This window comes from Gorilla gorilla, chromosome 2, assembly GCF_029281585.2.
Source record: "Gorilla gorilla gorilla isolate KB3781 chromosome 2, NHGRI_mGorGor1-v2.1_pri, whole genome shotgun sequence".
NCBI lineage: Eukaryota > Metazoa > Chordata > Mammalia > Primates > Hominidae > Gorilla > Gorilla gorilla.
This window is the reverse complement of record NC_086017.1, coordinates 198,283,459-198,295,565: the sequence shown is the minus strand read 5'-3', so window position 1 is coordinate 198,295,565 and position 12,107 is coordinate 198,283,459. Positions and strand designations below refer to the sequence as shown.

General features: G+C 46.6%; 1 protein-coding gene and 1 long non-coding RNA gene across 2 annotated transcripts; one reads left to right on the top strand and one right to left on the bottom strand.

Moving 5' to 3' along the window:
* Window positions 1-6,312: 6,312 nt before the first annotated feature.
* On the bottom strand, window positions 6,313-10,615 carry RTP1 (receptor transporter protein 1). The gene is made up of 2 exons (XM_004038178.4): window positions 10,309-10,615; window positions 6,313-8,539 (listed from the first exon to the last, which is right to left on the bottom strand). The coding sequence occupies exons 1-2, from the start codon at window positions 10,578-10,580 to the stop codon at window positions 8,020-8,022; spliced, it is 792 nt and encodes a 263-aa protein (XP_004038226.1). The 5' UTR covers window positions 10,581-10,615; the 3' UTR covers window positions 6,313-8,019.
* Window positions 9,739-11,401, top strand: LOC109026178 (uncharacterized). The gene is made up of 3 exons (XR_008678277.2): window positions 9,739-9,832; window positions 10,066-10,331; window positions 11,281-11,401. It is a non-coding gene; the product is annotated as an uncharacterized lncRNA (long non-coding RNA).
* Window positions 11,402-12,107: the final 706 nt, after the last annotated feature.

The following is a 12,107-nucleotide window of genomic DNA, read 5'->3' as shown; positions in this document are numbered from 1 at the left end:
AGGTAATGGGCCGAGGCTGAAAGAATTTGGAGGAGCAGTCTAGGAAATGCCTAGATCCTGATGAAGGCTTAGAAGACAAAAAGACTAGGGAAAGTTTGAAACTCTTTAGAGACTGGTTAAGTGGTCATGACCAGAGTGCTGATGGAAATATGAACAGTAAAGGCCATTCTGATGAGGTTTCAAATAGAACTGAGGAACAAAGTATTTGAAACTGGAATAAAAGCCATCTTTGTTATAAATTTGCAAAGAACTTGGCTGAACTGTGTCCACACTCAAGAACTCTGTGGAAGGCCAAACTTGGAAGTGATGAGCTAAGGTATCTGGCAGAATAAACTTCTAAGCAAAGCAAGCAGCTGCATGGTTACTTTTGGCAGCTTACACTGAGGCTGAGGAACAAAAAAAATAATTGGAAGAATTTATAATTAAACGGGAAGCAGAGTGGAAAGATTTGAAAATTTATCAGCCCGGCCACGTAAAAAGTGAAAAAGCAAGGATGTAGCCCAGAGGCCATTTGCTAAAGAGATTAGCACGGCTAGAAGGGAGCCAGGTGCTATTCCTCAAGACAATGGAAGAAAGACCTCAAAGGCATTTCAGAGATTTTCAAGGCTGCCCCTCTTATCACAGACCCAGAGGCCTAGGAGGGCAGAATGGTTTCAGGGAGCAAGCCCGGGCACTTTCTGTGGGCTTACTGCCCAAGACCACCTCCAGACTCTGTGCCCCAGCACAGTACTCTGAGGACACGCCAGCAAGAACTCAAGCAGGCCAAGTGTGGCTCATGCTGCAGATCTGGAAGGTAAGTCATAAACCTTGGCAGCATCCACATGGTGCTAATTCTGCTGACTTGCAAGAAGCAAGAGCTGTGGAGGCTTATTAAGCCTTCGTCTAAGTTTCAGAAAATGTCATTGATAACGTGACAGCACAGACAAAGACTTGCCATGACAGTAGAGCCACCACAGAGAGCCTCTACTAGAGCAATGCCAAGCAGAAATGTAGGGTCAGAGCTGCTGCAGAATGTCTTCAGTCGAGCAATGCCTCATGGAGCTCTGGGAATGGAATTCCACCAAGACCCCAGCCTGGAAGAGCTGGGTGGATGGACCCCAATCAAGCTTCAGAGGCAGAGCTGCCTAAGGCTTGTGGGGCCCAACCCCCATACTAGTGTGTAGAAGATGCCAGAAATGGAGTCAAAGGAGATCATTCTGGAGTCTTAAGACCCAATGTCTACTTTCTTGGGTTTCTGAGTTGCTTAGAGCCTGTTACCCCTTCTTTCTTTTCTATTTCTCCCTTTTGGAATAAGAATGTGTACCATATGCTTGTCCCACCATTGTATATTAGAAGTAGATATTTTGTTTTGATTTCACAGGCTCATATATAAGACTTAGGACTTTGAACCTTTAAGTTGCTGCTGGACCAAGTTAAGACTTTGGAGCTATGCAGATGGAATATATGTCTTTGTATGTGGGAAGGGCATGAGTTTTTGGGGGCTAGGACAGAATGCTATGGTTTGAGTGTCCTCTCAAAAACTCATATTGAAACTTCATCCCCAATGTGGCAGTATTGAAATGTGGGGCTTATAAAAGGTGATTGGGTCATGAAGGCTTTGCCTCACAAATGGAGTAATCCATTCATGGATTAATAGGTTAATGGATTAATGAGTTATCACGGGAGGAGAACTGGTGGCTTTATAAGAAAAAGAAGAAAGACCTGAGTGAGCACATTAGCATGCTAAGTCCCCTTGCCATGTGATGCAACCTTGTGATGCCATAAAGAGTCCCCACCAGCAAGAAGGCCCTCACTAGATGCAGCGCCTCATCCTTAGACTCCTAAGCCTGCATAACTGTAAGAAATATATTTCTTTGCTTTATAAATTACACAGTTTCGGGTATTCTGTTGTAAGAACAGAAAATGGGCTAAGACAAAATAAATAAACAAAATGTGGTATATACATTCAAGGAAATACAATTTAACCTTAAAAAGGAAGGAAGTTGTGATACATGCTTTAATATTACGTACCTTGAAAATATTATGCTAAGTGAAATAAGCCAGATGCAGAAGGACAAATATTGTGGCTACTATGCCACTGGAAACATGAAGTCATTGCTTGAAATAAATATGAGGGGAAGAAAATAAATGACTCTCTATATATTAAAGTAAACCAGGTAAAATAGTCAAACTCATAGACAGAAACTTGAATGGTGGTTGTCGTGGGGCTGTGAAATGATTTGATAGTTTCAGTTTGGGGTGATGAAAAGGTTCTGGAGATAAACAGCAGTGATGGTTACACAGCAATGTGAATGTACTGAATGTCACTGAATTGTGCAATTAAAAATGGTTAAAATAAAAAATCTTATGGAACACCAGAGGGAAAACATACTTTAGAATCAGTTAGGACATGTTGACTTTGAAATGCCTGTGAAACAGTCAAACAGAGATGTCAAGGAGAACCTAAATGTAAGAAGTCCAGAAGAAAATTCATGCCTTGAGATGTATATTTGAGTCATTGGCATACAGATATTAAAGAACACTCAGAATAGATTCAATCAGCCAGAGGACATGGACAAATATGAGAAGATCAAAGAGACTAAGACTTGGAATTGGAGCCTAAAGAATACCAACATTCAGGAGGCAGGCAGAGGCAGAGAAACCTGTGAAGAAAAGAGGAAGGAGACAGAAAAGCTGAAGGTAAATCAGGAGGGTGCGTGTCCCTGAAACCAAGTAAAGCGAGTGTTTGGAGATGGTCAATAGTGTTGAACTCCTGTGAGAGGCCAAGAAAAATAAGGTTGAAATGTGGTCATTGTATGTAGCCATAAGATGCCTGATTGTGAGCTGGATGAGGACAATTTCTGCAACATTGTGGGGTGAACGCTAGCCTGTAGAATTAACTGGAAGTGTAAATGTGGAGGCAGCCTGTGAACAGTCCTTGAAACATCTCATTGTAAATGGAAGGAGAAAAGGCAGGATTTGGCTGGGCGTGGTGGCTCATACCTGTACTCCTAGCACTTTGAGCAGCTGAGGCAGGTGAATCACCCGAAGTCAGGAGTTTGAGACCAGCCTGGCCAACATGGGAAAACCCCGTCTCTACTAAAAACACAAAAATTAGCTGGGCGTGGTGGCGGGCACCTATAATCCCAGCTATTTGGGAGGCTGAGGCAGGAGAATTGCTTGAACCAGGGAGGCGGAGGTTATGGTGAGCCAAGATCATGCCACTTCACTCCAGCCTGGGTGAAAGAGCGAAACTCCATCTCAAAAAAAAAAAAAAAAAATAGAAGAAGAAAAGGCAAGATTTGTAGGGGAATGTGTGGGGTTGACGCAGGCGCTTCAGCACAGAGAACAGAGAAGTTGAAGGTCCAGGGAGAGGGCAGATGGAGCTCTGGTCTGAGCTTTGATCGTCAGAGTTGACCCAATGGAGAAGTCCTGGTGTATCAGTCAGAGTCCTTTGGTTGAAACACACAGAGATGGCAGCTGATTTAAGCATAAAAGGGAAAGTATTGAAAAGCTATGGGGAAAGTTCGCAGAATCAGAAAGAAGAGTGGAGAACAAGTCTCAGCAAACGACAAAATTTGGCCATGCTGTCGAGACCATCCTGTCTAACACGGTGAAACCCCGTCTCTAATAAAAATACAAAAAAATTAGCCACACGTGGTGGCGGGAGCCTGTAGTCCCAGCTACTCGGGAGGCTGAGGCAAGAGAATGGCGTGAACCCGGAAGGCGGAGCTTGCAGTGAGCCGAGATCGCACCACTGCACTCCAGCCTGGGCGGCAGTGCTAGACTCCATCTCAAAAAATAAATAAATAAATAAGAAAAAATTGGCCATGCAGGAGATGTGAATAGGAAAAACAATAGAAACAATTTTACAATCATGTCGGGGGCCACCACTGGAATTGATAGGCTCTATCTGTTTTTAGTGTTTTTATCACTTTGCTTATCATTGAAATTCCAATCAACTTCTCTTAGGGCATGTGCTCCTTGCTTGGGAGTTGAGGGGAGGTGCAGAGTTCCTTGATATGCCACCACGTTATAGTGCATGGGGGACAGGTAATTCCTGGAAAAGGAAGTCAGAGTGCTATTTTTAAAGGATGTGGAGTGGATGCTGGGCCCCCAGAAAGAAACCCAACCGGAACAGGACTGCAAAAGTCAGAAACTGGAACTTGTACCCTGAGAAAGTCAGAGCAAGGACACTAACCTTGTCTTCTGATACTCTTTCAGTACTTATTCATTCATGTTTTCGTTCAGTTAGTGTACCACAATCCAGAGTGGAGGGAAGTTAACATCCTATGGGGCAACCTTCAGCTATTGGAAGACAGGAGCCAGGGGATAGATAGCCCTTTACTCCCAAGTGATCTGGAGATGCATTTCATCCGGCTTCTCAGATGGTTTTCTGGGACTGAACAACCCTTCACCAGTGGAGATGGCCAACTTGACAAGACCTCCTTCCATTGGATTTCCCTCCTGCTTTGCTGTGCTCCCTCTGCCTTACTCCAGCTTTCTGAGGTCATGCTCCCCAGTCAAGTACTATCACATAAACCTCTGCCTTGACTTCTGCTTTCTGAAAACACAGGCTAAGGTAAGCGCAAGGCGAACCAGGAGCGAGAGGGTGGGGTGGGGGAACAGGTGACAGCATGAAGTAGAAGGCCTGAGAAGAGCATCTGAGTTGAGACTTGAGCCAACACTTCAGGGAGGTCACAAAGTGAGGCAAGTGAATTTCTTGGGAAAGACCATTCCAGGCAGAGGGAACAGGTAGAATAAGGCCCTAAGCACACGCGTGCCTGTGTATTTGGGGAACAGCAAAGAAACCAGGGTAGCTACAGAAATGAGGGCAAAGAGTACTAGAGGATGTCAGTAACACGGCTGAAGCCACACCACATTTGGCCTTGCGGGACTTGGCTTTTACAGAACACAAAAGGGAGCACAAGAATGGCAGGATCTGACTTAGGTTAAAAGGATTGCCCTGGCTGCAGTGCTGAGAAAAGATCTGTATGGGGAATAGGAAACATCCTCCCCTGTGGGATCCCACTTGTGAGAACCAGAACCAGAAAGTGAAAAAATTCAAACCCTTTTGAGGGAGGCTTAAAAGGAAAAAGTCTTCTTTAAAAGGCAGAACTATCCAAAGATGGCATGAGCTGCCTTGGGTGGTAATGATCTCCTGTCACTGGGGGTGCTCAAATACAGGCTGGAGAACTTGTCATTGGAAAGTGTGTAAAAATGCTTTATATGGGCTAATACAGGATGGCACAAAGACAGACTTCAGAATGCTTCAAATCATAAGAGCATCTAAGACCCAGAGACCCAGAGAGAATAATGACCCCCCAAAAGTCCCAGCAGAACCCAATTAAAATCAAATGAGGACCCACAGCTCCCAATGCAGTGTTCAGGCCCCTTCACATGACCCCATGCTATCATCTTAAAACAAAACAAAAATAAAAACAAAACGCTGTCCCTACTTCAAGTACCTTAATTTAAACTGATTTGCTCTGGGATATATAAGTTCAAGACATAGAAAGAATGAGTGGTGAAGTGAGAAGGAGACTCCGAATATCGTCACAAGCATAATATGCTAGAGAGGTGAGGATCTGGCTGGAGATGGCTCAGCTTATTGGTTCATTTATTCATTCAATACATTTTTATTGAACATTTGTTATGCATTCAATAGAGGTGAATGAAATCCATGGAGTCTATGCTTTTTGGAACTTACATCCTAGCAGGGATGAGCAATTATAATAAGTTTTATGAGTGTCCCAGCAAGGGTGGCAGAGCTCAGCGACAAAGACTCTCAGAGCAGAACACAGCCATTGTAGCAGCAAACCTGCAGGAGCAAGGGAGTGTGAGGGACAGTGAACTCCCCAGAGCACAGGCTGGGGAGTGAGTAGGGCAGCTAGAGAAAGGGAAGCCAAGCCCCAGTCCTAAAGAATCCAGGGCAAATCATCAAGGAAGATCTCAGGGCTCATTTTTCATAAAATTAGATGCAAAAGGAAGTCTATCCCTCAGTTAGAAGGCATTACACCAGGCAGTACAGGTCGGTCACCTGGGTGTTTTATTCTAATTCAGATGCTCAGGTCCCACTTCCCCCAAATTTTGATCCCATTGGTCTGGGGTAGAGGCTAAGTACTTATATCTCTTTAAAATCTCCCCAGAATTTCTGAAGTACAGCCAGGGCTGAAAACTTCTGTAGCAAGCAGAGATGTCTGAGAAACCAGAGAGCACCCCCTATATTCCGCTGCACCCACAGTATTCATTTCTTCCTCTAGTCCGCATATTCTGAACACCTACTGTCTAGCAAGTAAATCAGGACTTGCTAGATAGCAGGTGTTCAGGATATGCGGACTAGATGAAGAAATAAATACTCTGTGAATGAAGTAAAGGAAGCCATCGCTGCTTACTTGAATTCGAGCCAGGATAGGAGTAAAACTGACCTTATGCTGATCCCCTGAATGACTGACTTCCATCCCTCCTGACTGTGGACGAGACTGGTCCAAAACTGGAGCTAGATAGAGCCTTATGTGGCAGTGGGGTCAGGGGGCAGAAAGGAGAAAAGCGGAGACAGGGTGGCGGGATGGAGGGGACCAATAGCTCATTACAGATCTGGGACAGTGGGGGAATCTCAAACACATATTAATGACTACTAAGCCTTATGGAAGATATCCTGTCTTTATTAAAGTGTCCCATCTTTATATAAGTGACCCCCTTCCTCCATCACTACAGATGATGGTGACTTTCTATTAAAGAGGAGAGCAGTCAAGTTTTTAGCAGAGGTGGGGTAAATGAGGCCCCTCAAAAGTGCAGCTTGCTGCCTCTCCCCACCAATTCCATTCCAGACCCTCCACTGTCAGAAAGTGTCTCCTCCCATTTCAAGCCATATCACATCTCATTTTAGAGCCTTGTAAAGTTCTCCCACATATCTGTGCACTTCCCCATGGACAAAGCATTTTACATCTTTAACGCCCTCTCTCTTGCTGAAGATACCCCATCCCTGTGGCTTTAGGGGGACAGCTGATCTTTGGCAAGAGGCCTCATGCTTGGCCAATGTGAGAAAGCCATTCAACTATAATTTCAGCAAAGAAACCAGGAGGCCAGGCCCCTGCTCCTGAATTCTGGCCATCGGCACTGCTGAGAATCTGCTAGACTTGGTCCCTGAACTCTGAAGACCCTCCATTATAATGCCTCCCAGAGATTTTGTGCTTTGCTTCTAAAACTCTGTCTTCTGAACCTCCCCTAAATTCTCTGCCAGTTAATACGCAGTGGGTGAGAAGCCTAGCTCTATGAGACCCCACCCCAACCACCATCTTTCAGGCAGGCAGACCCCAGAATCTGCCCTGAGTGGAAAGAAGCTGGAATCTGAGAAACAAAAAAAAGAGACCCTGTGTACCTGGCAGCAAAGGAACAGCCTGATCTCCCACCTCTTGCACTTCAAGGGAAACCTCTGCTGCGGGTGTGAAGGCAGAATCACGGATGAGGCTCACACGGTGGGCAAAGAAGCTAATTTAAGGCTGCAGCTAGAGAAAGTGGGAGATCATGAGGGGCAGGGGTGAGGGACTAATAAGAGCAAGGTCGAGCTCATTACTGTGGAAAGCCCTTTTGAGATCACCCAGTCCTCTCATTTTCAAACTTTTTAAAAGTAGTTAAACTTTTTTTTTTTTTTTTTTTTGGTACAAAAATCTTAAATGGAACCCCATCTAAAGTAAAGCTGTTCTGATCGAAGCAAGAGGAGGAGGTAGGAGTTGGAGGATGGGTGTTTAGACCAGGAGTTGGAGACACCCACTAGCTTAGCCCACTTTCCAAATCCAAAAGTCCCTGAGGCACCTACGCAGAACTCTGGGGTCCTGGGTTTCACTATGATAAACCAATGATCTTGCCCAAACCCTAAGTTTTATAGATGGAAAAACTGTATAATTTGTCCAAGATCCCCAGTGAGTCAGTGACAACACCAGCGCTAGAAGTTTACACTATTCTCAACCCACGTCTCTCCTCTACCCTCGCATCAGCTAACTGGCACCCTCGACAGGCTCTGGGCCCAACGACGGAATCTTATACGGAGCTACGGAAAGAGAACTGCAGGTAGATGATCAGCAGCAGGACCGTGGCCCAAAACAAGCACCAGGGGATAGAGCAGAAGTTCCAGCCTGAGCCCGTCTCGTCCTGCGACTTGGTGGGGCTGGGCGCCCGGGAGAAGGTGTAGGTGGTCGCCTCCTCCTCTAGCAGCTTCTCGCTGGGCTTCCAGTGCACGATGCCCTCCTGGCAGGCCTCGCAGAACTCTCCGCGGTGCCGCCGGTTGTCCTGGCGGCTGGCCACGTGGATGCGGTACTGGCCGCCGCGCTCGCCGTAGCACTGCTCGCGCAGGCTGGTGATGAGGTTGTCCACCAGGCCCTCGATGTTCTCCTCCAGCATGCTGGACTCGTCCAGCCGCGCCGTGCCGCACTCATAGCACAGCTGCTTGAAGACGCGCATGCGCACCGAGCCCGCCCGCTGGGCGCGGTCCAGGAACATGTGGAAGAGGATGACCACGTAGGGCGACTGCCAGGTGTGCCAGCACCAGGAGCAGTGGAACCTGCGGAGACGGGAGGAGAGGGAGGAATAGAAGACGGGCGGCGGTGGTGGAAACAGCCCTAGGAACGGCGTGAGGGGACGTGGAGGCTAAGCAGAGCCTGGAGGTGGAGGAAGTGTGTTGCCGGCGCCCTGGGTTCATTAGCTTTCCCCAGGAAGCCACTCAGCCTTGCAAGTGCCCCTAGGACCACAGCAGGTTCCTCAGGATGTCACCTGGCATCCAGCAGTGCTCTACCTCCTCAGTGCTTTCCAGAGGCCTAACTCCCACCACCCCAGCACTGGGCGTCATTCTTATTCCTCATCTGCAAAATGCGCGTGGTGCACTAGGTGAGTCCTTCCTTCTCACACCAGATAAGAAACACATAATCCATCTGCACATTTCTATCTGTTAACACTGACTGTGAACAGGCTAGATCCAAATTAGGAGAAAATGACACCATTACTAGCTATCAGCGTCCAGGCCAGTGTCAGAGTTAATGCATCACAAGGCCTGGAGGTGGAGGCAGTCTGTGCCCAGATCCCCAAGGCCTGTAGTCTCCCAGGCCTGACTGGGGCCAGCTGGGGATTACAGGTCCTCAGCCAGGTCTGGGGCAGCCACAAGCCCTCCCCACTCAGCCCCCACAGGCTTCCAGGTCTTCAAGAAGCTCCTGATCCTGCCTGTAAGTGTCCAGCCCTTGACACCCCTCCTGTCAGCCAGTTTAGGAGCTTCACATTTTCATTCTCTTCTTGTTCACTCACATCTTTTGGGGACTGTTTCCTCTCTCAGACCAGACTACAAAACCTGGATTGAAAAATGTCGTAACTAGAGGGACCTGGAAATCACCTAATCAATGTTTTCTTTTATGCTGAGACAAAGAGAGTGAGAGAGGCATCCATGTACAGACAGCTAGAGGCAGAGCCGGCGCCCAGGACATAACAGGTGCCCAGTAATGTTTCCTGAATTGAAGTGAACTGGCTGAACCAGGGCAAGCAGGAAGGCCTTGCTTCTGACTTCCAGGCTGCACCACTCAGCCTCCCCATCTTATGTCTCAGAGGTAAGCCCCTACACTCTGGACCCATGAACAAGAGTGCTAGAAATTCATCTCAGATAGTTTTTACGTACCAATCACCTAGAACTCTTCTTGAAGTCAGATTCTGATTCAGGTCTAAAAGGGGCCCAAGATTCTGCTTTCCTAACAAATTCCAGGTGAGGCCGATCCTGCTGCTCTGTGGACCACAGGCTAACCTCTCACTGTGCAAAAGGAGAAAGCCAGGTCCAAGAAGAAAATCGAGTTCCTCAAGAGCCATGGAGCCAATGGTAGAGCCAGTTTCTGGCACATCTCATGTATTCAATATTTTAAGTGAAATTAAGTTGAGTTAAATAGATTTAAACCAGTCCCAGGACCAGAGCACGGACGTCTCGACCCCCAGTGGGCCTCAAACCCTTCTTCTCTGGTTTTAAACTACTTTTTAAGAGACTGTTAAAATAGAAAATATGTAAAATGCCAGTGTGTAGGACTCATACGTATATTCTATGTCTTTACTTTCCAGATGGAAAAATTCTGACTCAGAGAGGAAGAGTAACACAGGTGATCAGTAGAAGAGCTGAAATCCAACTCAAGTGTCCTAGTTCCCCGTTAGGGACTCTTCCTCTGACTTCCAGTCTACGCCAGCCTAATAGTGAGATTGAAGCTAATCACTTGGGTTCTACGTAATCTTCCTCTCCTTGGAAGGTGCCCCAGAGCTAGGGACCTAGAGGCGGCCTGCAGGGATCCACCTTCCCGGGCTACTCACCTGCCTGAAGCATGCAACTCCAGGTACTGCTTCCAACCAGGGCTCAGCACATTGTGCTTGAGGTTGGGGTCTATGATGAGGTCCCAGCTGTCAGCCGGCTTTGCCTCCTCCATCTTCTCATAGAAGACTTTCTTCCACTCATCTGTGGTCACGCTTTTACACATGGTCTCGTCAGTAGTGAGGGAAGGCAATTTCCACCTTAGTGAGAACGCGGAGAGTGAGGGTAGGTGCAGGGCAGGGCAGCGCAGTCTCCACGGTCTAAAAATCCTCATCGACAAGACCAGGAGGAAGCAGGACCCAGCTCCCTCCTTTGTCCGCAGTGGAACCTGTTTCCACGGCAACCAGGCAGGGTGCCAGAAGACAGAGCTTGGGGAGGAGGGAGTCTCTGAAGAGGTGTTTCAAGGCCCTGAACTGAGATTGCAGAGGCAGAGTTTGTGGGTCTAAATGATCCAAGACAGACTGGGGGACCTGACCAGAGATTGAGCTTCAGACCATCTCACCCTGGCCTGGAAAGAGTATGGGGAGGTGAGGACTGGGAACTGGCTCAGTTTCACCTTGCCGCCCCCTGGAGGCATCATCAGCATCTGGCTGCTATGGTAACCATGATGCCTTAGGCAGCCAAGGAGAAATGAGAGATGGGGAGATGTAAATTTGTTAGTAGATGGAGCAATAATAATAAACTCTCTCTCGGCTTCCCCAGCCATCTTGTGACCAGCACTTTGCCATTTCCAAAACACAATTGGAGGTCTCTTAAGTTATGATTACTGTTGCTGCAGTACAGATCAGGAGCCTAGGACTCACCTAGCCTATAAATGGCAGAGCCTGTATACAAATTCAAGCTGTTGACCCCAGACCAGTTCCTTAATTCATTCATTTCAAACATATCCGAGCATGTGGGTAGGGTTTGCAGACATGTGCCAAGCTCTGTGTCAGTGCTTGTAGCTGACTGTGTACTGAATAACTGTGCAATAGGATCCATGCTGCCATGGCCTTGTGCAAGAACAGCCACCTGTGCACAAAGGTAGGAGCATTGCATCAGCCAGGCAGGAGCAGACAAGATTATTTCCAAGCTGATTATAGAAGCACAGAAGAGGAGCACCACCCACAGGCAAAACAGCCTTTACTATACATGCCTCTGCTGCTATTTTTAATAAATTATTTTTCCTTTTAAAAAATCATATGGGTTTATTCTAGAAAAAATACAAAATATAGATGAAAGAGAAGTAAGACTCTTCCATAATACCCCACCCGAGATGACTACTGTTAACATTATGATATGTACATCCCGCTTACCATTTTTCTGTACATGTACATGTGTATATGTGTGTATGTACACACACATTCTGCACACCACATACATTCTATATACCACATTGTGACATTTTCAAAAAATAATATATCATGAATATTTTTCTAGGTCATATTCCATAGTAGTATATTATGGGCTACCTATATTCTGTTATATGGATAGGCATAATTTATTTAGCCCATCCTGTCTTTTAGGGCATTTTGGTTTTATTTCAGTTTCTCACATTACACTCTTGCCATCTATTTGTATAAACTTGTTGACGAAGCTCATCGCATGCATTAGAGACAACACTTCCTACAATTGGAAAACACGTCTCTTGACTCCACTCTCTCCAAAAGCTTGGTGTGGCTAGCAGAATCTGAGCAGGCTCTTCAAACAGTATGAATTTTGGACAGCCAGCAGATCTTGAAGTTTAGTGATGAAAAAGAGGGACTTAAAATCACCCATCTGATACCAGAAACCATCTTCCAAGTGCTTCTCCTGCCACTTC

Excerpts from the sequence above, each read along its gene's own strand:
- RTP1 (XM_004038178.4), bottom strand. The coding sequence starts at position 10,580 with ATGAGGATTTTTAGACCGTGGAGACTGCGCTGCCCTGCCCTGCACCTA. Across the intron at positions 8,540-10,308 it reads GAGTTGCATGCTTCAGGCAG|GTTCCACTGCTCCTGGTGCT; the intron begins GTGAGTAGCCCG and ends CCGTCTCCGCAG.